Here is a 23,184-nt window from a genome sequence, read left to right on the forward strand (position 1 = left end):
TTTATGGCTCACTGAAGAACTGAAATAGTTTTGCAAGTCCTTCTCTGTTCTACAACACAGTAACGTTAGGTACTTAGCAAGCTATAAGTTCTGGCAGTATGAAGGATGAATATATGTGTTAGTAACCTGCAGTTTTTCTGCAGTTAAATATTAAAAAGAATTTTAATCTCATTCTATATTATTCTGCATAAATATTGATACTGAATATATTTTCATGTATTTCCTGCTGTTTTGCAATTTGGTTGCACATTCATAACTAATGAATTGCAGAGGACAGAGATCTGTTCTGTTGAATATAGTTTCATGTATTTAAAAATAAAAAAATGATACATTCTTGTTCCTAAAATCAAGCAAAGGGATTTTTTTTCCTGATTGTTGACACTTGAGGGTTCAGGAACTGTAACCCACTTTCTGTTAGTTTGACATTAGGTAGGAGTCATAAAATCTCTGTAATATTCTCTGCTTGGTAGTGCAGAGAGGGTATAGGATGTAGGTCTACCTTTATTTGTTTGATAATGAGAGCTCCTCTCTTGCCATACATATATTATGGAAGGGAATTGGAGTACTTCTGTTTCAACTCTCCTTAGTTATTCAGCCTGCAGTATAAATAGTCTGGCAACTTAGAGCTGACAAAACCCAATTATTTGACTGTATTGAATCTGAAGAGTGGGGCTAGAGTACTATTAGCATGCTTTTCTCTATAGCATGGTGCAGTTGTACAGCAAAACCTCTTGAAACATAACATCTGTCTTTTTTTCTGTGAATTTTTCAGCCAGATAAGTTCTCTGAACTCTGCTCATTAGAGGGCTGTACAGGGTTGTGTGAAGTCAATGGAAAAGGTGGTGCGAGTGCAGCAACTGCTGGCCAGAGCTGGGTATGAGGAAATTGCTTGCATTGTGTCATGAGGAACAATCAAAATCAGAGACCTCAGTTTTTAATCTGTGGTTTCTCAGCTGTAGTTCTTCAGTAAGACAGTGAATGCCTCTTCTAGCCATGGCAGCCTTCTAGAATACTTCTAAACTGGCTGCTCTACAATAACAAAGGCACCCTTAACAAAGGTGGATTCCAGTTTTGTGTATCATTCTGCTTAATGCATTTGTGTGTCTGCCTAATGAGACATGTGTAAGGGGGCTAATTTTAATTTAATGATTTAGTATTAGGGAAGGATAATCTGTGTCTCAAGTTAAGCAATTGGAGTTAAGTGTCACTTATACAAATAGTTTCTTTTATGTCTTAATTTCCTCAAATTTCTACCTTACTGGAACATTTTAAGACTTAATTTATAGTTACATAGTTGCATTACTAATTACAAAATCCTCTGAAATCTCCTACGCAAGATGCTTTGGAAATGCAAGCCATCATATTCATATCCAAGATAAGAAACAATACACTGATCTGAGTTAAAAAATTTACCTTAATTTTTAAGCGTCTCACTGGGATTGAGGGACCTATGGAAGAATAAGCTAAGAGTTCTTGACATGTTCTAGGGGTATTTAGAGAAAGAATGCATATCACTTATAATTGACATTTTATTTTAGATGTTTTAGGCTTATGATCCAAGAGTGCCCTTAAATGTTGTAAATTTTACTATTTTTAATGAACTAATTTTGTCAGGTTTCACTAGTCTGCAGTAACAAGAGATGAGCTTTTACATTGGTTTTCACATCTAACAGTCACTTTTAGAACCACAAATAAACAAAAAAACCCAAAGATATAATCATAGAATCATAGAATAGTTAGGGTTGGAAAGAACCTTAAGATCATCCAGTTCCAGCCCCCTGCCATGGCCAGGGACACCTCCCACTAAACCATGTCACCCAAGGCTCTGTCCAACCTGGCCTTGAACACTGGCAGGGATGGAGCATTCACAACTTCCCTGGGCAACCCATTCCAGTGCCTCACCACCCTAACAGGAAAGACTTTCCTCCTTATATCCAGTCTAAACTTCCCCTGTTTTAAGTTTGAACCTGTTACCCCTTGTCCTATCACTGCAGTCCCTAATGAAGAGTCCCTCCCCAGCATCCTTCTCTTGTTACATAGTTATTTTAAGATTACTTTTACTTTGTCAAAGGCATTAACTCAGAGTTGTCATGTGCATTAGGATTGCTTTAGAACTAGTTTAAACTCTGGTTTAGCATTGTACTTCTCCATTAAAATTGTGTTATATTGGATATAGATGTATTTGTCCAAATAATGGGTTTATCCATAATGGTTATATTTGTCCAAAATCCTCTTCAAAATTTCAGTTTTAAGACATGGTACATTACCAAATGATGTGTCTTGGAAGGAAAAGAGAGAAAAGGTTTTCTCTGTTCAGTGAGACTGGGTTTTTTACTGCTGCCATGGTTCCAGTTGGCTATAGGGTTCTGATATCAAGGTTTACAGAATCGCTGTGCCCCTCTATTTCCTACCCTGATGGAAACTATATTGAGTCACCATGAAGTTTAAATTAGGTTTTTCCCAATAAGCTTCTAATACCATTTATAATATTGGATTTAATCAAGGAAGAAATTTCAAGTTCCAGTCTAGCCCATAGCTGCTGGAACTGCTTCATACACAGTAGATTTGATTTTATTAAGTAGGGAAAATGTGCTGAAGTTCTCAGTCATGACAAGGTAACTGTTAATAACTTTTTTCCCAATAAATTTTAGGCCAAAATTAAGTTGCTATGATGTTACAGCCTTCACTCAGCATCAGTGAAAGTGTTTGGTAATGTGTATAATGAGATTCAAAGGCAAGCTGAGATTCAGAATTCTGCTTTCAGATGTTACTGTTAGATTCTTGAGGGCAATGACGTATGATTACAGCTACAGTGACATTATTTTCTTCATTAATAAGTTTCACTGAAGGATATTGATTTTCCATACAAAACCACATAGGATGAGGAATATCAGGAAGCATTATTTTAGAATGAAAAAGGGGATGTCTGGAAGACGCGCAGAAGCTCACAGGTCACTCCCATTCTTTTAAGCAACTGGCTTTTATATTGATAATGATGTTTCTTGAACAGTTTTCGTCTACACTCTTAATGCAAACAAGTAAAAAGTTATATTTGTTGCATTGATCTGAGCGGCAGAGACAATTGCTTGATACATAGAAATACAAATGCTGTGTATAAGGCTTAGTAAAGTCTGTTGTCTGAAGGAGAGTTCTTCAGGCATGCTTTTTTTACATCTGCCTTTAGTGTAAAGAAGAATTTAAAATTACAGCATTGAGTTAGCTGTTCTTTCAATGGAAACTTTTCAGGTTGTAAATTTTACAGAATTAACAGTTGAAGCCAGGCAGTTGTTGTGAATATCTTAATTGTTTTCAAATAGTATGCTGCCTGAAGAGAAAACATCCATTTGAAGTGGCAGAGCCTGACATTCTCCTTCTGGGTTTCTCTCTCAGAAACAGCAGACAAGTTATAGTGAAGGTCAGGACAATAAATTAGCCAGGGTAATAGCATCCACATACACATGTGGGGAAAAAGACCCTATAAAAAGTTACTGTTTTAAATGTCGTGTTTTCTGGAATCCATTGTACTTTCAAGATTCCCCAAATTTATAACCACATGGCTCACCTGCTCTTGTCTGTCCCTGAAATGGTCAAATCTATTTATTTATTTAAATGCCTATCTTATCCCTAACACATGTGATTTTTCTAGCATCAGAATTTCATTAGGAGAGAATAAGTAAAGATGTTTCAGGAAGCTAAATGGTCTGTGAGGTTTCCCATGGAGAGCTGATGAACTCTGGTTTCAACAGCTGTTTCCGTGATGACAATTTATACAATAATCTTGAAATAATTAGGTAGTTAGAATTCAGAGCCCAAGGACTGATGATTGTCTCACGTAATTAAGGTATAATTGATCTAGTTATATCATACATATTGTGTACGAATAATTGCAGATATTATCTACAATATCATCCATAAAATAATATTCTCTCTTAAAATCTGTTGTCTGCCATCATTAAAATTGCATGATACTGGACTAACTAGAATTAGAAGGGAAAAAAAAGTCTTTATTTGGAGTTATTAATTTATCAGCATCCTAGCATTTTCTCCTGAACTACTAAAATACAGAAAATAGGGGAAACACTAAAATTAGGACAAGTGCTAAGTGGAGGTCCCTAATATACCAGTCTTTCATTTTTTGAAAACCAGTTCAGTTTTGAATTAGTATTAATGTTTCCTGTATTTGGCAATTCTACAATGTTACTACTACATGAACCATGAGTAGTTGTGTTTGCTTATTATGTAGCTACAAATGTAGAGCTGCTCTGACTGCTTTCAGGTAGCTTCTAAACACAGAACACTGTACATGCAGAGATCTTACAAATCGGCTGAAGTGGTGCTGCCTTATTGGTATAACTAATCTTAATAATACCAGGCCAGCAACCAAACCAGAATCAGAATAAACTGATAATGCCCTTGTAAGTATTTTTATCGAGCTTAAATACCTAAGTGGCAACATGTATTACTGGCAACTGTAGATTGCTTGAGTGCTTGGGGGGATCAGTTGTGTTGTAATCTTAATCTTTCAGCAGTTGTTAATGCTGTAACTATGTCATGGAGCTGCACTTTACATTTACCATCACTCCTGTTCACAGAGGAAAAACTGTAACATAACAGGCTGCCAGAAGTAGTAGGTATTTTGTTTTTAAAAGATAAACTGGATTCTAATCTCAGGAGAGAACATTATAAATAACATTGTAAGAAAAGAGAAAGACCCTTAGTATAGATCAGACTCCTATCTCTAGGTATGTCTTCTCTAAAGGATTTCTATTAAGCATGCTTACAAGCAAACTGAAAGCAGCTAGCTCTTTATGTGAATTACAGCTGCTGTCGGTGGTAGTGTACTGCGGGCATGAGGAAACCCATAATGCTTTCAAATAGATCCCAACTATTCTGAGGAGAGATTTAAGAAAATTTTAATCTGGATTTGAAGTTTGAAAAATGAAATTTTATGTTTACAATTTCTACAGTAATTTTATTCCTGCTGAATGTAGGACTTTAGTATCCTTATGATACTAAACTGGGAGGAGTGGCTGACACACCAGAGGGCTGTGTTGCTATTCAGCGAGACCTGGACAGGCTGGAGAGTTGGGCGGAGAGGAACTTGATGAAATTCAACAAGGGCAAGCGTAGAGTCTTGCATCTGGGGAAGAACAACCCCATGGACCAGTACAGGTTGGGGGCTGACCTGCTGGACAGTAGTGAAGGGGAAAGGGACCTGGGGGTCCTGGTGGATAGGAGGATGACCATGAGCCAGCAATGTGCCCTTGTGGCCAAGAAGGCCAGTGGCATCCTAGGGTGCATTAGAAAGGGTGTGGTTAGGAGGTCAAGAGAGGTTCTCCTTCCCCTCTACTCTGCCTTGGTGAGACCGCATCTGGAATATTGTGTCCAGTTTTGGGCCCCTCAGTTCAAGAAGGACAGGGACCTGCTGGAGAGAGTCCAGCGCAGGGCAACAAAGATAATTAAGGGAATGGAACATCTCTCTTATGAGGAGAGGCTGAGGGAGCTGGGTCTCTTTAGCTTGGAGAAGAGGAGACTGAGGGGTGACCTCATCAATGTTTACAAATATGTAAAGGGTGAGTGTCAGGATGGTGGAGCTAGGTTTTTTTCAGTGATGTCCAGTGATAGGACAAGGGGCAATGGGTGTAAACTGGAGCATAGGCGGTTCCATGTGAACATCAGGAAAAATTTCTTTACTGTGAGAGTGACAGAGCACTGGAACAGGTTGCCCAGGGGGGTTGTGGAGTCTCCTACATTGGAAATATTCAAGGCCCACCTGGACAAGTGCCTGTGTGATGTACTCTGGGTTACCCGGCTCTTGCAGGAGGGTTGGACTAGATGATCTTTTGAGGTCCCTTCCAACCCTTAGGTTTCTGTGATTCTGTGAAATAAGAATTTTTATCGAAACTGTACTTGTGTGGTTTCATCAGTTCCTGTTATGTTTGATTCATCCATGGAAATTGTAGAGTTCACAGGTTCTCTCCATGGGGAGCATGGAGAGAATTAGAACATGTGCTAATATAGTGCCAATCTTATAACTGGATAGAAGTGGACTTAATTTATTACAGGATGTAGGTGAGTGGATTCACTGTCTGACTTGAGGATCAGAAGTCAGGAAGGCTCTTAATTTTATTAAATTTTTGTAGAGTGTTGCTGTTTGAATATGAAAGATAGTTTTACCTTTACAAAAAACCCGACAGCATAAATAGCAAAACTGAAGCATAAGTATAGCACAGGAGTAACCTAGAATTAGACAATAGCTCACAGGAATCAGATACTAACAAAAAAGATCGACACATTTGAAGTCTGCAGATGGGTATTAAGGCAGATCTTATGTATGAACTACCCTTTGTTGGAATGGTTATGTTGGAGAGGAATATTCAAAATTAATCTCAACAGTAGTAGCCAGACCCTACTGCTATTATACATAAAAAACAGGCTTATGTGATTGAGAGTCTTGAGAGTCACTATATATGGCTTGCTTTTTTTTCTCCATAACAAAGAAAGTCTAATTACTTGGACTGAACTTGGGTTTAGAATAGAGCATTTCAAATGAATTATTCAATGAAGATACTGTGTTTCAAAAAAAACAAGGTATAATGTGGCTTTGAAAATGAGAGTTAATGGCTTTCCTGAGGAAGTATTAGCTATGTTTTTATTGTTTCTGAAAATCACAGGTATTCTCTCTGTAGGGGCAGATACGAATATAGAGCTTAGCTTCAAAAAGATCATGCAAAAGTAGAAAATTTTTTTTCTAAAGTAAGAAAAATACATACTAAGATTTTTTCACAGGTAGCTGCTGAAACAAAACAAGGTTTGCTTAAAGATGCTTACATGACTGTTAGGTGTGATAATAACAGCTGTGAAAATATTTGAACTGCATTTTCTATACAAAAAGTAGTTGCACCATTAATTAAAAAATGTCACTTTGTACTTTGTGTGTCCTCTGTTAGAGGAGGAACCTTCTCATTTGTACTGTTACATTTTGCTTAACTGAGTCCTTAGTATACTTCTGCAGCAGATTCCCTAAGTATATTTGAACATAACCTCTTGTGGCGAACTAATTCGCATCCTACAGAAAATTGCTAGATGTTTTATAAAATCTAGATGTAAAAATGCTCACTATATTGTGCTACTCAAAGTGTGGTATCACCTCACTGGCTTTGTTACTAAACCACAATCCTCGTGAATCAGTAGTTTCCAGCATGGCAGAGGAAGAAGTCTCCAAGTGCCAAACTTCTGAAAATATTTCTTAATCTCTAGATCTTTTGTGACTTTAGAAAATAAGCATGGTAAGGTAGCAGCAATTCAGTTTCTTTAAAGAAGGAAATAATAGCGTGAGATAGGAAGGTGAAATAGGCTTCTGCTGCCACCTTTTCAGATCCCTGAACTGTTCATTATGGCAAATTCATGCTTTCTTTGTTAGAAAAAGACTGTCTCTGTGGAACTCCAGAAAAATCTTACCATAGCAGCCCATTTATAATAGGAGCTTATGATAGGAGTATTGTGTGAGAGTTCTGAGGTAATAATCTGTAAGTGCCACTGCCTCCCAGTTCTCCAACAATACAAGTACATTTCAAGAATATTCTTCAGTTGGTTTATACATTATATGAAGGAAGTTTCCGATTCAATGACTGCTTGTTTTAGTCACATTACCAAACTAATTAGCCACTTATTACAATGACAGTAATTCTGTAAAAGCAATTAAAAATACTGCTTTTAGAGCAGTCAATATTTGCCGTATTGGATGTTTGGATACAGGTTTATGTTAAAACAAAAAATATCTTCCTTTACTTGGTAAATGGCATACGAATAACTGAAAAGGAGAGGGTATTTGAAGAATACTGAAATTAAGCCATGATTAATAACCCTTAAAAAAGACTGTATACACAGATCTGTATGTTCTTTAGCATCAAAAGATACCTATCACATTGAAGAATATGAAAGCACAGTTGTACATTCTCAACTCTGAATGTGTATTCCATCCTCCTCCCATTTCTTGCAACCTTCAAATAAATTGATGAAAAATTAGCAGCATAACATAGCAGAAAGAATATATCTGAAGAGCTGTGCCAACATGTTCCTCTATTCAGATAGCTATAAGTAAGCTTTCATATGTTACTTCCCTTTAATTTAGGATTAGGGCCTGTTGTGTGGGAGTTTTTAGTAACAGAAGGTGGTAGTACCCTGAGGACCACCAGTTCCTATAAATGCCTGCAATGCTTGCAGTACCATATATAGGGGACTGCTGAAAGAGATTGAGTATCAAAATTAACAATTTCTGGTCTTATGTTCTTTAACACCTTGAATTACAGCCATATATTTCTCCTGTTTCTCCCCATGTTAGTTTACCTGTAGAAATAGCCAGTGTAATTTAGTAAATCTATAATTATATTTAATTTTTTCCCTGCTGTGAATTTAACCTGGGAAGGGAATATAAAAGATACAAAGGATTAGGCTCTAAATAGCCAGTAGGATTGATAGCAGTAGGTAGGGAGGATTTTGGAAAGTAGGAGGGCTGTTCTGACCAATAAACTATGTGAGTTATCTACAAAGATGTAAGCATAACAGTGGTTTATTCATGTGAGAATGATACTAGAAGTAAATTACAAACACTAGCATACTTTCTACACTTCATACAAACTGCAGTTCATGTTTCTTTGCATATAGCTGTGCAAGGAAATAGAAATTAAGTGTCACAAGTAGAGAAAAACTCATGAAGTAAGAGGAAGCTGATGAACTGGACAGATTTAGGGAGGTTGTTTGGTATTGCAGAAGCCGCAGACTCATACTAGCATTGGTCATGTTCCTGGTAGATAATAGAGCTAATGATAGATGGAAAAGAGAAGCAAGGAAAAAGGATACATGAGGTTTGTTCTCACACATACACAAGCTTTACTAAGGTAAGAAGGAAGTCCTGAAGAGTAAACTGATGAGGTAAAGTGTCTTCAGAATGCCAGGTAATATGACAATGGCTTATTAATGTGAGAAGTTACAAGTAATGACAGGATTAGCTGAACAACAGATCTGTTTCTAAGAGGCCTGAAGTCCTAACAGTAGTTGACATGCTTGCATGTCATGAGGTAGCAGACAGCATGAGTGGAGGGAAGAAGCTATTGCTGAGAGTTCAGATGTTTACCTGCTGGTATTGTATTGTACAATAATCTATATTCACACCTTTAGATCTTTCAGACTTAGCAACTTTGCAGAGCAAACCTCAGCATTTCTCTCCTGCAATTTTTTGTATACGTTCACAGAGGATTTCATCCAAGCATATCACTTGCTATTGCCGCCTGTCAAAGGTTTAAATGAAGGAAAGTTTGTCAGATGTCATAAAGGATGTCCAGGAGATATTTACGTTGTTGTTGTCCTTTTGTTCTTTTTTCTTCCTAACGTCCTACTCACCATCTCATGAAGTTTCTTGAAGAAAATGATGTCTTATTTCTTGTCTCAGTCAAATGCTAATTTGAGAAATCAGAAAGGAATTAAATTGTTTAGGGAAGAAAGAATTCAAGATCATGATGGTAATAATTTCACTTAAATATTTCAGAGTAAAAGGAGAACCTCAAATTCATTATTCCATTTATTGTCTCAGCCATTTTCAGTAACCTGTTTTCTCACATAACTTCTGTTGAAGTATGGGAATTGCAGTAATTGGGTGGATGGTGCTATAAACTGATTATCATAGTGAGCTGAAAGGCAGCATTTTAAATTCTATTTCCCACATTCTTAGATGAATTGTAATCTTGCAATTCATTGTAGTTTTTGTCCTCAGGTTCAGTGTTTTCCAAAATTGACATGATTAGCAGTAGAAATCTCATAGGATATAATTTTAATTAGAAAGAAAAGAAAATATGAGCTTTATTTATGATTATGGTGCGTTTTCTTTCATTTTACATATTAGGCCATGTATTATTTGTTTTGTAACCAGGTTTGTATGGAATAACCTTGAGATATCTGTCTCTCTGAATTAGACTAAATGATAATTTTAGTTGGTGTATTTTGCATGCCTTGGGATCAGCCCTCCTTAGGCTCCTTGATTATGACCTCTGTCTTGTAAGATTTCACAATCAAGAGAATGAGGAGACTATTTATGAGATAATTAAGGCTACAGGACTTGTTTGTTTTTTGTTGTGGTTTTTTTTTTTAATTGTTTTATGGGATTTAAATCTTCCTTCAGTCTTTTTACTTAAAGTCCTGCATAGCGTGAATCATGAATTTTTCTGCATTGGACAGCCTTAGAAAGAAACTGATGGTTTAGCCAAAGAAATCTTATAAGGAGCCTTTAGGAGGATTGTCTACAGTCTTCTTCCATTTCATCAATAACTATTATATCCAGGTTTTTCCAAAGGAAAACATTTGTATTCCTGCCTGTGGCAAGGGGGGTTGGAACTAGTTGCTCTTTAAGGTTCCCTTCCAACCCAAACAATCCTGTGATTTAACAGGGTTCAGTTCTATTCTTTTTCATACATGATCCCAGATTTTTTTCAATTGGCCTTTTTCTTTTGTTTCTTTCTTAAAGCTGCACCTGAAGTTGCAGCAACCCTTGTGTGAAGGGCATTTCCTGTATGTTACCCATTTAAATATCTTTCACAAATAGGTGAAATATCCAGTTCAGTGAGGATATAATTTAATTCTTGTCCTTTGAGAAGACTACTAGGAGGTTTATTGACCATCCAAGAAAACAAACTTCTGTTTGTTAGTGAACACAAATCAAGTAAGTGATATATGTGTTCAAAAAGCCATTTCTGAAACTGTGAACGAGTCAGTAGTACTGTCTTTGATGTTGCCAAGTCATAGAGTATCTTTCTCTATCCTTCACTTGTTCAGTGTTTTTCTTTCGCAAATAGGTCCTTCCTGTTCTATTGTGGGTTGTTCAGCAAGCTTAGTCTTCTATTTTTTTAATCTGGGTTGGCCAAGGTAGACCTGAAAGACTAGGAAGTTCTCTCTCTAGATGTAGCAAAGGATATGAAGTCTGTTGAAGAATGTAAATAAAGTTCAGATAAGAACTGGGTTCACCTAACCAGGAATTGCCATATGAGAGAGGTCACAAGGAAAAGAGGGTTTCCATGAAAATATATTTGAACAAAGGAGGATTTAAATGCAAATGCAGCCCTTCTGGAAATACGCCAAGGAGATAAATATCCTTCTAAAAGCAAATAACTAAGGTTGTCCTACCTCTGAAATCTGAGAGGGCACCAGACCATTTTATTCTAAAGGAAGCCATCCTCCTTCAGATACATGGAAAACAGCTGTTTTTTGATTCCCTGGTTGTTTGAATTGGCAACCAGCCTACCTCATCAAGTGAGAAGTTTCGAAAAGGCACATAATTTATTCAACATAATTGTCCTCTCTTTAGTTCAGCTTTATGCCTGTGATTTGTTGCATGTTTTGTTCCAGTGAAATATTTATAATATCAGTTGGATATTTGTGTTTCATGGAGGTAAACATGCACCAATAATGACAGAAATTGTTATACAGAACTATGAGAAAATACAAAAAATAATCAAGAATTTCAATGAAACTGTTATATTCTCATGGGATATCCAAGTATGACTCCTTCACTGTCAATTATTTTGGAGAGTCGTTCTGTATTTGTAAAGTTTGAGTACACAGCATAAATTATTCTGGGTCCTGACAGATGAGCTTGGTTTCTACCACCCAGTAGTACCAATGTACTAGCTCTTTCAAAAGCCCACTAAGCAGCATGTATAATTTCTGCAGCAAGGCCAAGTGAAATCTGTCTTGTAACATACCAGAATCATGGCAACACTGGAAATGGGCTGCCACTAACTGTCTCTTCTACCATCAGTGTATCAAGGAAGTCTTTTTTGTCTAAACCCAGGCTTCAGTCTTCCACTTTCTGTTGAATATTACAGACTCAAACTGTGTCAGATTCATGAGGCTAAAGAATGCAATAGAAAAAGGAGCTGGACGCTGTCCATACAGAGAAAGATCCTTGATTGTTTTATTGTTTATACCAAATGAGTCTATCCAATTTCTATAAACCTGAATCTAGGACTCCACGTGAGAGTGTGTTCCTCCCTTGGCAATAGAGATAAAACTCCTCTCACTTTTTTGAGTGCTCTCTTTCACTTGAGACCCTCACGAATTTCATTTCTGTCTGCAGTGGCCTGACTTCAGTGGGGAAGGTGAGAAACAACTCCATTCTGCTCCATTCTGGTTTTGTCTGTACTTAATGGGAACTGGGGGGCTTGTGTTCTTCAGTGGGGGAGAGACATGACTGCAGGTTGCCATTTCCTGGACATGTGCTCTAGCAATTAACTGTGTACTAGAAGCAGTACTCATCGTAACCAACTGTTTTACAAAGGCACTCGAATTCAATATGGTATATAGGTTTTAGGAGTGCTTTATGCTTATCTGTTGGATTAGATGTGTTAGGGGATTTAAATGTGTGAATATTTAGTGTGTGAATATTTAGTTTGTGAATCTCTTAATGACCTTAGGTAAGGAGATACCCTAACCAGATAGCTGAGTTAAAACAATACCTAAGCTTCTATAGGGAAGGTAATAGCTAAAATTTGGGTACTCAGGAATGTTTATCTGGATGTAAATGTAGGTGTTATGGATATGGGTGTATTTAATCAGGCAAATAAAGTCTTTATCTAAATTTTGCGTATGTTGAAGTCCATTCCTGAATCTGGACCTCACTGTTCTTCATCTACTATACTTGTCTAAAAATACTGTTGTCTGCTTGTTAAGCATTTTGTATGTATATACAACTTATTCTAAGAGTATACAAACTAATGTAAAATAAATAACAAGCCTACCTTTTAGGCTGGATCTCATTTCCAGGATGGTTACTTGGTTACCGCAACATTTTCCACTGAGATTTATGCTTGTTTTTACCTGTTAGGCATTTCTGTCCTGGGATGATAGAGGTGGGGTTTTTTTTTTCCTAATTATCTAAATGTAAATTGTGAAGGTAAGTATTACTTGAACATTTTGAGTCATAGGATTCATTATGTAATGTATCCTGAAGACATGGAATCAAAAATTATATTTAAAGAATCTTATCTGTATAACATTCCTGAGTTTCTCATCTTTTCCTTCTCTGTTTTTCCACTGCAGATAACAATACCCAGACCTTCAGTGGCATCCACACAGTCTGCTTCTGAGAGCTTTCATTATGGCCACCAACTGGAGAAAAGAGAGCAGGATGCTCCGTCTGTGGAACACACCGTGGAAATTTCGTCTCCAAAGGAAAGTTTGCCAGGTGTGGTTGTGACAGAAGATGCACTTCCAGATAGTGCCAGCAGACCAGATTTGGTACTTAATATGAGCCAAGAGGTGCTTGACACAGAAGGACTTGTCAAAGAAAGCATCAATGTCCTGGACTGTGGCCAACAGGACCTACCTGAACAACATGGTGGGATACAAGAAGAGGAAGAGGAAGAACTTGAAAATATTCCTGCAGAGGAGGTTGAGGAAGAAAAGCTTCCAGTGGTTTCCGAGGATGCCGTTGCAATGCAAAGCAAAGAACAGAATTCTTTGCCAGGAAACTCAAAATCTGCGGAGGAAGAACCTCTAACGAACACTGAAGCTGCTGAAGAATCAAAGCCAGGGCCCGTCAGTTTGATGCCAAATCAAGATGAGGTTCTGAAATCAATAGCACCTAAAACATCAGAAATTTCTCCCTCAAGACTTACCAACTCACATGTTAATAGGCAGACAAGCAAGACAGCACCAGTTCAGGAAAACGGTTTTCATTCTGATACGGAAGAAGTCCATATCCAAGACTTGAAATGCCACCAAGTGGCCCTTAGTACTTTTTTGCATCAGGAGGACCAAAAAGAGAAAAATGCTCCCAGAAATGGAGAACTGTTCCACTGCATTTCAGAAAATGAGAATTCTCATCGATCTAAGAAGGACATGGTTAAATCTCCTTTTGTATTCAGGCAGAGCCGAATCCCAGTTTTAGCACAAGAGATAGACTCAACTTCAGAGTCCTCTTCTGTTTCAGCAAAGGAAAAGCTGCTTCTAAAAAAGGCCCATCAGACAGACTTGGTCAGACTACTTATGGAAAAGAGACAACTTAAATCTTTCCTTGGTGACCTTTCAAGTGCCTCTGATAAGTCACTGGAGGAAAAAAAGGCTGCTGCTCCAGTACCTTTTTCTGAGGATGATGTCTTATCCTCATTTTCTAGATTGACACTGGACTCTCATTTCAGCAAGCAGACAGAAGATAGCTCTTTATCTCCAAGCAGCCCTCAGTCCAGAAAAAGCAAGATTCCAAGGCCAGTGTCCTGGGCAACCACTGATCAAGTCGCCAGTTCAAATTCAGCTCAGTTCTTTCCTCGGCCACCACCAGGAAAACCACCTGCTAGACCTGGGGTAGAAGCTAGGTAATGCAGAGAAAACAGAGATACATTTCCAGGCTGAAAATGGATTTGAGCTAGGCCTCAGTCACTGTGCAGTGTGTAATCCTGTAGAAGTTACAACCTCTAACTATTGATAAAAAAATGCTGGGCTTCAGTCCTCTGAGAAAGCTTACGTTGTTGGAGAACAAATGAGGAAAGGCTGATACACAAGAAGGAGCCCGCTTCACGGTTAAACCTTACACATCGATAGATGTATATTCAGTATTTTGAAGCCTGTCAATCTGTAACTAAATCTTTACAGTTCTGGGTATTTTAAAGTGGGGTCACTTTTCCAGAACTGTTGATTATTCACAAATTCAGAGAAATCTGTGTGATCTGTCTTGTCCAGCCCCTTTGAATATTCAACTGTTCTTATTGTATACATTTTAAGTGTTCAGGTTTGGAGTTTCCAGCCATCTTGAGTTAACTAGCTATGCTCAGATCATGGCTAAGTAAAAACGCTAATTAAAGGAGGGCAGAGTGAATTCTAGAAGCCTCCCTTTGCCAATTCTATGTACAGACAACCATGATCTAGTTTCTTCAGTGCCTAAATTACCAGGATAAGGATAATTTTGATACAGTAGTGTGAAGTCCTCTGAAGGGAGTTGTGGTGTGCCTTGTCATCCCTTAAAATCGTGTATAGGAGAGTACTGATGTGCAGGAATGGATGTACCCCTCCAAAACAGAGGCAATAGGCACTGCATTTTAGTGTACTTCCAGCACCACCAGAAAATTTCAGTTATCCTGTAAACATTTAGGCTGTTTATGTGAGTGAGTTTATGCAAATATAAATATTGTGTTGATTTGAACAACAGAGAATCCAAAGCCTAGATCCAAACACCTCCATCTTATAGGAGAGTTCAGCTCCAGATGTCTGTTCTGCAATGAAAGATCATCTCTACTTTCTAGTGATACTGTGTTTCTATATGAACTTCAGTGAATAGATGGGAACAGAAATAATCTTTCTTCATTTCTTCTTAAGGTTGCGCAGATACAGAGTCCTAGGGAGTAGCAGCTCGGACTCAGATCTTATCTCACGTCTGGCTCAAATCCTACAGAATGGATCTCAGAGACCAAGGAGTTCTACCCAGTGTAAGAGTCCAGGATCTCCACATAGTCCAAAAACACCACCCAAAAGCCCTGTCATCCCCCGACGCAGTCCCAGTGCCTCCCCTAGGAGCTCTTCCTTACCCCGTACTGCCAGTTCTTCTCCGTCCCGGGCTGGGAGACCCCATCATGATCAGAGGAGTTCATCCCCACATCTTGGGAGGAGTAAATCACCTCCTAGCCATTCAGGCTCCTCATCTTCTAGGAGATCCTGCCAACAAGAGCACTACTGCAACAAACCAAGCAAGAATGGTCTGAAAGGATCTGGCAGTTCCTTCCACCATTCCCCAAACACTAAGACTCCCATAGGAAGGAGCAAATCAACCACTAAGCTTAGCAGATAGGAACTGGGCCTTGACAGGTATAGAACCTCCTCCTAAATCTGATGCATGTTTTGTCTGTGTACTGTGTATTTAAAAAAATAATCAAAAAATATATTAAAAAAAAGAAAGTGTTGACTCTGCGCTTTTAAAAGACAGTAAGCATCATTAACTGTTCATAAAAGCATTCTGTGTAAATAAGTGGCCAGGCATTGCCTAAGAGCAGGCAGCAAGCAGATCCAGAAGAGGGGAAGTAGAGGCCAGGATAAGAATGACTAGGTAGTCAAAGAGGTGCAATGTATTTAGAATAAAAAATATCTCTAAGGTGGGTGTTTTGAAAGGATATTTATTTCCATGGTTTTAGTTTACCTAGCTAGAGGATTTGGCCTAATTATTTAAGGCCTTATGTAATCAAGGAGTACGTAAGAAAAACCTGAAATGGTTATTCCTAAAATGACATCATCACGCTGGGAGATAAGTGCTGCTCAAGCATGTCTTTGCAGTTTAAAAAAAGCACACAGTTTTGAAGATGATGGTATTTCTACCTTTTAAGTCTTTTCCATTTTGAGCTGCACACATCTCTGAGTCACTCAGTGCTTATCTTGTCCCCGTCTACGGTGGCACGGATTTTTTTACCTAGGGAAGTATCATATACCTTGCCCCTTCTTGACACTGATAACATTAAAAATTTAATATTAACATTTCCCAAGATGGTTTTGTAGCTGTGTTCTTTAGAGATGCGGTTAGTACTAATTAAGACTGGAGAAGTTGATTCTCAGTTACTTATCATACACTTCTTTGGGAGTCACAGTGTGGTTCTTCAGCCGATGTTCAGTAGAATCTGGAAAAGCATTCCTGTCTAGAAAATGAGATGAAGGAGGAGATGTCTGCACTTCATTGAATGTTGCAAATTTACAATAAATTGCAATGCAAGTTAGAAAATAAATTAGAAAACTAAAGTAGCTTTTTCCCCTTAGCTGCAAAAAGAACCCTTGTCAATGCTGGCTTTTGTTTTTCCAGTAGTTACGGATCACTGAAACCACTGATCTTACAGAGTTGATTACCAACCAAGATTTGCTTTTTTGATTATTTGTTTTATAAAAACTTGAAGGATGAAACAGAGATGGGGAGATTGTCTGATTTGTGAACTTTGTAAGCTTTAGATGACAGAAATATACTTAACACCCTTACAAAATCCGGGTAAAAATATTAGTCATAATACACAGAAAACAATCTGAGGTATCTTTTACGTTGGATTCTTGTCATTCTTTTGCCCAAATGGTTCCTTGATAGCCAAACGTTAGTGTCTGTCACTAAAGTCCATGGTGTCTTAATTCCTCCAACTTTGTTTCATAGGTACTTAATAATCCCTCGTGCTCTACAGGATCTCTGTAGGGAACATAATGGTACAGCACCTTTTGCTATACTCAGAAGAGAATAGCAGGCTCGAATAGTTAAAGAATGCAAGCCTGAGAAGAGTGCAGCCAGCTCTCTGTGATTATCCCTAGTGAAGGGATGCTGGATGCATAGGGTACTTGTCAATTACTGATCTGCTTGCTGTAGTCATCTGCCTTTCCAGCCAGTATCTGTGCTTTTTTGTTTAACTTCTGCCAAATGAATACCTTTGGATTATAAAGGGAATATTTTTGTCTCTGAGCTAACACATTCTAATGCTGCATTAAAGCTGCCCTGGAGCTGCACTGAATTTCACGTGCATTGTCAGACTATGTTGATTTTGTTTTTTTCCTTTTCTTACTATGAATGTGTGTATTGTTTCCCATATGTAATGTAGCACAGTGTGGAACCTTAATTTCATTCAGGTTTCAAGCACTACAGATGAATGCAATAGGTAGGATATACCTGCTTTTTTCTGAAGAAACTGTACCATTGGAAAGTCTATTCCTTTGTATTATATTGTATAATAGGTGCTATTCCAATAATTGCATGTCCTCACGGTAAATTATATAATATAAATATTTATATATATACATATATGTATATGCTTATATAAACTCATTCTTTTTCATTTTTCATTTGTAATTTATGGACCACAAATAATGCAGTTCCCTTTCCGTTAGTTCCTGAGTACTTTTGGCATTACATATTCTGTATTTCCCCCCTAAAATTTCTGGAATGCAAAAATTCTAATAGCCTTTATACATTGGTACAAGATTGAAGGACTGCTGACTTCTCAACCAGCCAATGTTTTGTCTTGCAGCTTGCTTTTTTCCTTTATAATTTTGTGTGTGCATTTGCATATGGAAAAATAACAAAGACTCAAAGGTATTTTATTTTTGGTTACAAATAGGGCTTGTGGTTACTGATTTTTATTTCATAATGTGAGTTCTTGGTTGTTCTGAATGCTCATCATATAGGAGCAGTGGCAGTTAATGAATACCTATGAGATGAATGTGACAACAAAAAATTCCATAGTTCTCTTCCTGTATTCCTCATGTTTCTTTACAGTATACCATAAAAAGAATTTGATGCCATTGTGATTTTTTTTGCCCTGGGCACTGCTGGGATTATTTGTTAAAGTGGTGTGGCAGCATATGATCGTTTTTCCTCTTGCTTATTTCTGAAAAGCATTTATTATGGTCTCATAAACTTATTCCTATGTTAGCATGGTCAGTTTTAATAGGTACCAGCTTTATGTATCCTTGCCTGAAATGCTGAAGTTCAGGTGTTTATATTTTTCTCTCCAGTGTGGCAGGATACAGAAACAGGTAATTGCTTTACAGGTGAGAAAGAATATAACACCTAAGGCTTTTTTTTTAATGTTGTCTTCAAAGTACAGATGTGTCCATTATTATACATTGCTATGTAAAGTAAATCAATGCTGTAGGAATTCACTTGTACTTGAACTACTTGCCAATGTAAAAACAGTAAACTATGCCAAACCAGAGAGATTGATTGATGACCCAGGCTTCTTTCAGTGCATAAAAGGGTAAAAGGACTGTACATCTCCAGTTGCTTTTTTCTGTGGATCCAACAGGATCTAGTGAGAAAATAATGGAGCTATGAATGGAGAATTGATTGTGAATAACTTACCTTGAACTACCTGCTCTTCTGCAGTTTTTTATTGCTTGATATCCTCCCCCCAAAAGTTTACAGAACTGCTTACTGTAGTCTAATGTAGCAATCGGTTAATGTAGTTAGGTAATGGTCAGCTGATCAACTCATACATAAATATTAGCTTAATATTTCTAGAGGGCCTGTGTAATCATCAAGAACTCTGTAAGCTTCAATATTTAAATATGCAACTGACTGTAAAAACACCGGTGTACATGTGTGTGGCCCTTGTGCAGAGTGTGAATGAATGGTTTACAGAGGATTAACTGCAACAAATTTTCAGGGATGGGGAAGATTTTTCTCCACTGTACACAACAGTTACAGTTATTCTGCATAGCACGCAGCAGCTTACACAGGGATTTTAGCTGGGAAACAACATAATTCAAGGAGCTGTTGCTTTGTCCTCTTCAAGCCTCCGTTTCTTTGGAGGACAGTGCAGTGGAGCCATGACATGTAGCAGATGCAGATGCTGCACGCTCATTTCTCTTTATGGTGTTTCCTGTGTTGTGGCCAGCACTTTGGAGCATTTTGGGGTTTCTTTTAGAGAAATTGAGGCATGAAGCCTTTAAACTAAAATAGAACTGACATTTCACACAGACTTTTGCGCTGCAGTATTGCATGGTACAATCAAAGTTGCAGCCTCAAAAAATCTATGTTAATAAACCTCATTATTAATTACAAATGTTAAGTAAAAGCCTGTTAAAAGTAATAGATGGGATACAGTAGAGCAACACCATCAAGTTGTATGATGCTAGGCACCTATCTACTACTTGAGCAGGGTTGCTAAGCATAGAAAATTTCATTGCTGAAAGGCAGGAGCAATATGAGCTCTCAACTGCTAGTTCTATACAATTATTCAGGACACAAACTCCTGCAGAGTGACACGGGGCAGTCATTACAGCCACCAGCCACATCCTGTCTTGGGAAATTGGACATGTTCTAGCCTTGAAAGTCTGCATGTTTGAGATCAAGCTTTCTTGCATACCTCACTAAACAGTCTTGATGTAAAGGGGGAGGATCTGGTCCTTATATTTAAAAGTAGCTTGAAATACTTATTTTTCATGTGGAAAAGATTTGCAAGAGCTCTGTCATTTACAATTTGTAGTATAAGGGTATTAACTATAGCTGGGAAAACACAATTTTGATTTTATATATATAAATACACATTTGTACGTAAGTGTATCTATATATACACTTATATAGATACTGTATATTATATAGAAACATATATACATACATACATATGTGTGTATATACATATAGATAGGAACAGTCTCAGCTATTGTGTCGTGTTTACTGGAATTCATTTGCCAGAGTGAGATGAGGCTTGTTCTGTCTTGATTTGCTCTGATCTCCTCTTAATCTGGCATAATTTGCTATGAACTAATTCTGATCCTGTATCTTTTCCATATTACAAGTCCTGGTCCTATAGTCCTACCTGGGCAAAACTCCTGTAAGTCCTTCTTACTGCAGTAACATTTATGCAATAGTTGACTATAATGCTTCTAAATACTTTCTTTTATCTCTTCCATGAGAATGTAGACAAAGCCACGTACAGTACAGACTCTTTCCTATAGAAAGAATTTTTCCATAATGAATCAGATTATTTTGCAGAACAATAAACGGCAACAATTCTGGTAAGAAGAAAGTGATTATTGCAATTTCTTATAAGGGTCTAATGACAATTTAGGGATATGTGCCTCCAATTTTTATATAGAAGTTAAACGAGAGGAATCCTCTGAAAAGGAATGGGAGAATAACAGAGAGCTCAAAGTCAAACTGCTTTCTCATTATAGGCCTGTAATATATTGATCTTAGTTTTTTCATGCAGGACTGATCCTGTGAGGTGATGAGAGCTGTGCCCATCTTGTCAATTCCATGAGCAAGGGGCTACTTAGGTGTCTTAGGTTAACACCACAATTCCCTGTTGTAGTCTCTGTATGCTTTTCCACTCTAAGGAGTAGAACTGTCAGCTGTATAACGATGATTATCTATGACTCCTTTCTTCAGTCAATAAAAGCTTTGGATGCTCATTCCTATTTCTTAAACTTGTGGAACAGCCTTTCTAGAACATTTTTATTTTACTTTGTTTAGCTAATCAAGTAGGCAGTGAACTAAAGGATGTTGTTTGCTGTTTTGCTTTTGGCTCATGTAATTGGTTGCAATGACTGCAATTTTCAGTAACCAGTAACGCTGGTAAAAGGAAGCGAGGTTCGGTGTTTCGACTACATGCAGTACATAAGCACAAGTCATGCATTTCTTAGCTAATACATGCAAATCGCATAAACACACATTTCACACAGGAATACCTCAGCTGGCTGCTTGATGCCAGTCTTTTCTTTCCCTACATAGAACACGTGTAAAAGAGAAATGATGTAAAAGGCAGCCTGGATTGTATGTAATGATGGTCTGAGATTACCTTAAGATACTGTCAAATGCCCCCCCCCCCCCAAAAAAAAATTACTTATTTTCCTATGGTTTAAATAGTCAGGCTTTTAAATACCAACCTTTCAGGGTTTTGTTTTGTTTTGTTTTAAAGGAAAAATGCACAGGAATGCTGTTTTGAAGTCTCATGTAACTTGGCAATCACTGTAGCCATCCAGGTTTGAACATGCAGGTTGATTTTACTCTCCATTGTGAGTAACACATTCTTTCTTAACAGTAGTAGTGACAAAACCAAATGTTAGTATATGTCATTGGTATATTTTGCTTCTGTTTCTCCTCAACATGAAGAGGTTGGATCCTTGGGAACTCTTGCTGCTCTTGTGCAGGTGAAACTTTCATTAAAATCAGTGCAGGGTCTTATTTTCTTAAGGTTTTTTTTCCCCTGTTTAGGGACTGAAGAAATAAACTCACTCTACAAATAGCATATATAAAATTTCTGTATTTTAAATTGGGAAATGCTTATTTTTTTTATTAGTATTATGACATGACATGCCTTTTGATCTCTTTTCTGTAAGAATTACTGCTGAGAGCTGGCTTTGGCCAAGAGTACAAAGTGGTTTCTGTTAAAACAATACTCATGAGGTCCTGATCGTCCGCAGCTGTCTGGGGGAATTCAACTGGAATTAATTTGAGTTACAGATATTTGTTTCCTTTTGAGATCATTTGATCTTTGACCTAACTTTTATATAAGGGACGTATAATGACAGCAGACCAGCATGCTTCAAATGATAGAGTGTAATCAGTTTGGTCTCCCTGGCTTCAAATCCTTTTAAATCTGTATCTGCTGCGTGGAAGGCAAGATCTTAAAGGTTTGACATAAGGTGAGGTAGTGGGATTTTTATGGCTATTTCACATCTTTTTCCTATGACTAGAAATCTGGGTTGCCTGCCTTAGCAGCTTCCTCTGCATCCTCTTTTCTTTCTGTGGCTAGAAAGCAAGATATGAAATTCTTCCCCAACTTTTATTTCTATAGAGGCAGCCTGGAGATGAGCTGCAGTGCTTGTGCTAACTGATGTCAAATTTCAAATGCTCACCTGTGATTACCCAAACCAGTAAATTAAGGAAATCACCAGCAATGCCTTCAGACAAGTAGTGACTTTTTGAAGCTGCCAAACAATGGCTGCTAACTAAAATCTTTGGGCAATACCACAAAGAATGAAGTCTGTATAGTAATTAAAAATACGATGTTGTCACCCCCACAGAAATTAATTACTCAGTAGTAAAATCTGCAACATGATTAAATTAAGTGGAAAGTAGTTCCAAGATTGTTTATTACCATTGAGGAACATGAATGTTGAGTCCTTCAAATTCTCTTGCTCAGTAAACGCGGTTCTCTTCCCCTCCTTGGAAATCTTCTAAGCCATTCATTTCCTTTTAATTTTGCTCAGGCGCTTAAGAACATAAAGAGTTAATGCCCTTGTAATGGTCATTTGTACATAAAGTTGTAATTATTTATTTTCTCATTTGTACCATATCAAGGCTTTGTACAATGTTTTAAGTTTTGTTTTCAAATTATTTTGTATTTTATTTTTATAAACTGGTTCTAAATAAAATACTCATTCAGCATGCAAAACTTCAATTCTGGTGGTGTTTGTATAATTGATTTATTTATAAAAGCTTCACTTGATTTTTTTCCCAGTATTTTTTTAGTATTGTAACCCTGTACTTTAAATGGAGAAAGTGCTTTGATAGTGATTTTTTTCTGTTATAAAAAAGGAAAAAGCAAGCGTCTCTTGGTGCTACAGGAACATGAGTCAGATGCTCATATTGCAAGTCAGACTGATTGGATCAATGGAAGTTTTACTGATTTAATATGTTCATGTTTTGTGTATTAATAAGAATAGAGAAACTCAGCCGGTGTC

General features: G+C 37.5%; 1 protein-coding gene across 4 annotated transcripts in view; it reads left to right on the forward strand.

Moving 5' to 3' along the window:
• Positions 1–21,317, forward strand: part of TTBK2 (tau tubulin kinase 2) — a 95,479-nt gene extending 74,162 nt beyond the window's left edge. For all 4 annotated transcript variants that reach the window (XM_062635678.1, XM_062635676.1, XM_062635679.1 and 1 more), the window contains 2 exons: positions 13,090–14,363; positions 15,361–21,317. In XM_062635678.1, the coding sequence (XP_062491662.1) occupies positions 13,090–14,363; positions 15,361–15,829 (1,743 nt within the window). In that variant the 3' untranslated portion in view covers positions 15,830–21,317. The remainder of the gene's footprint in view (positions 1–13,089; positions 14,364–15,360) is intronic.
• The last annotated feature ends 1,867 nt before the right edge of the window (positions 21,318–23,184 follow it).

Source organism: Pezoporus occidentalis, unplaced genomic scaffold (assembly GCF_034315485.1).
Source record: "Pezoporus occidentalis ecotype Australia unplaced genomic scaffold, CSIRO_AGI_Poc_V1 ctg46, whole genome shotgun sequence".
Taxonomy (NCBI): domain Eukaryota; kingdom Metazoa; phylum Chordata; class Aves; order Psittaciformes; family Psittacidae; genus Pezoporus; species Pezoporus occidentalis.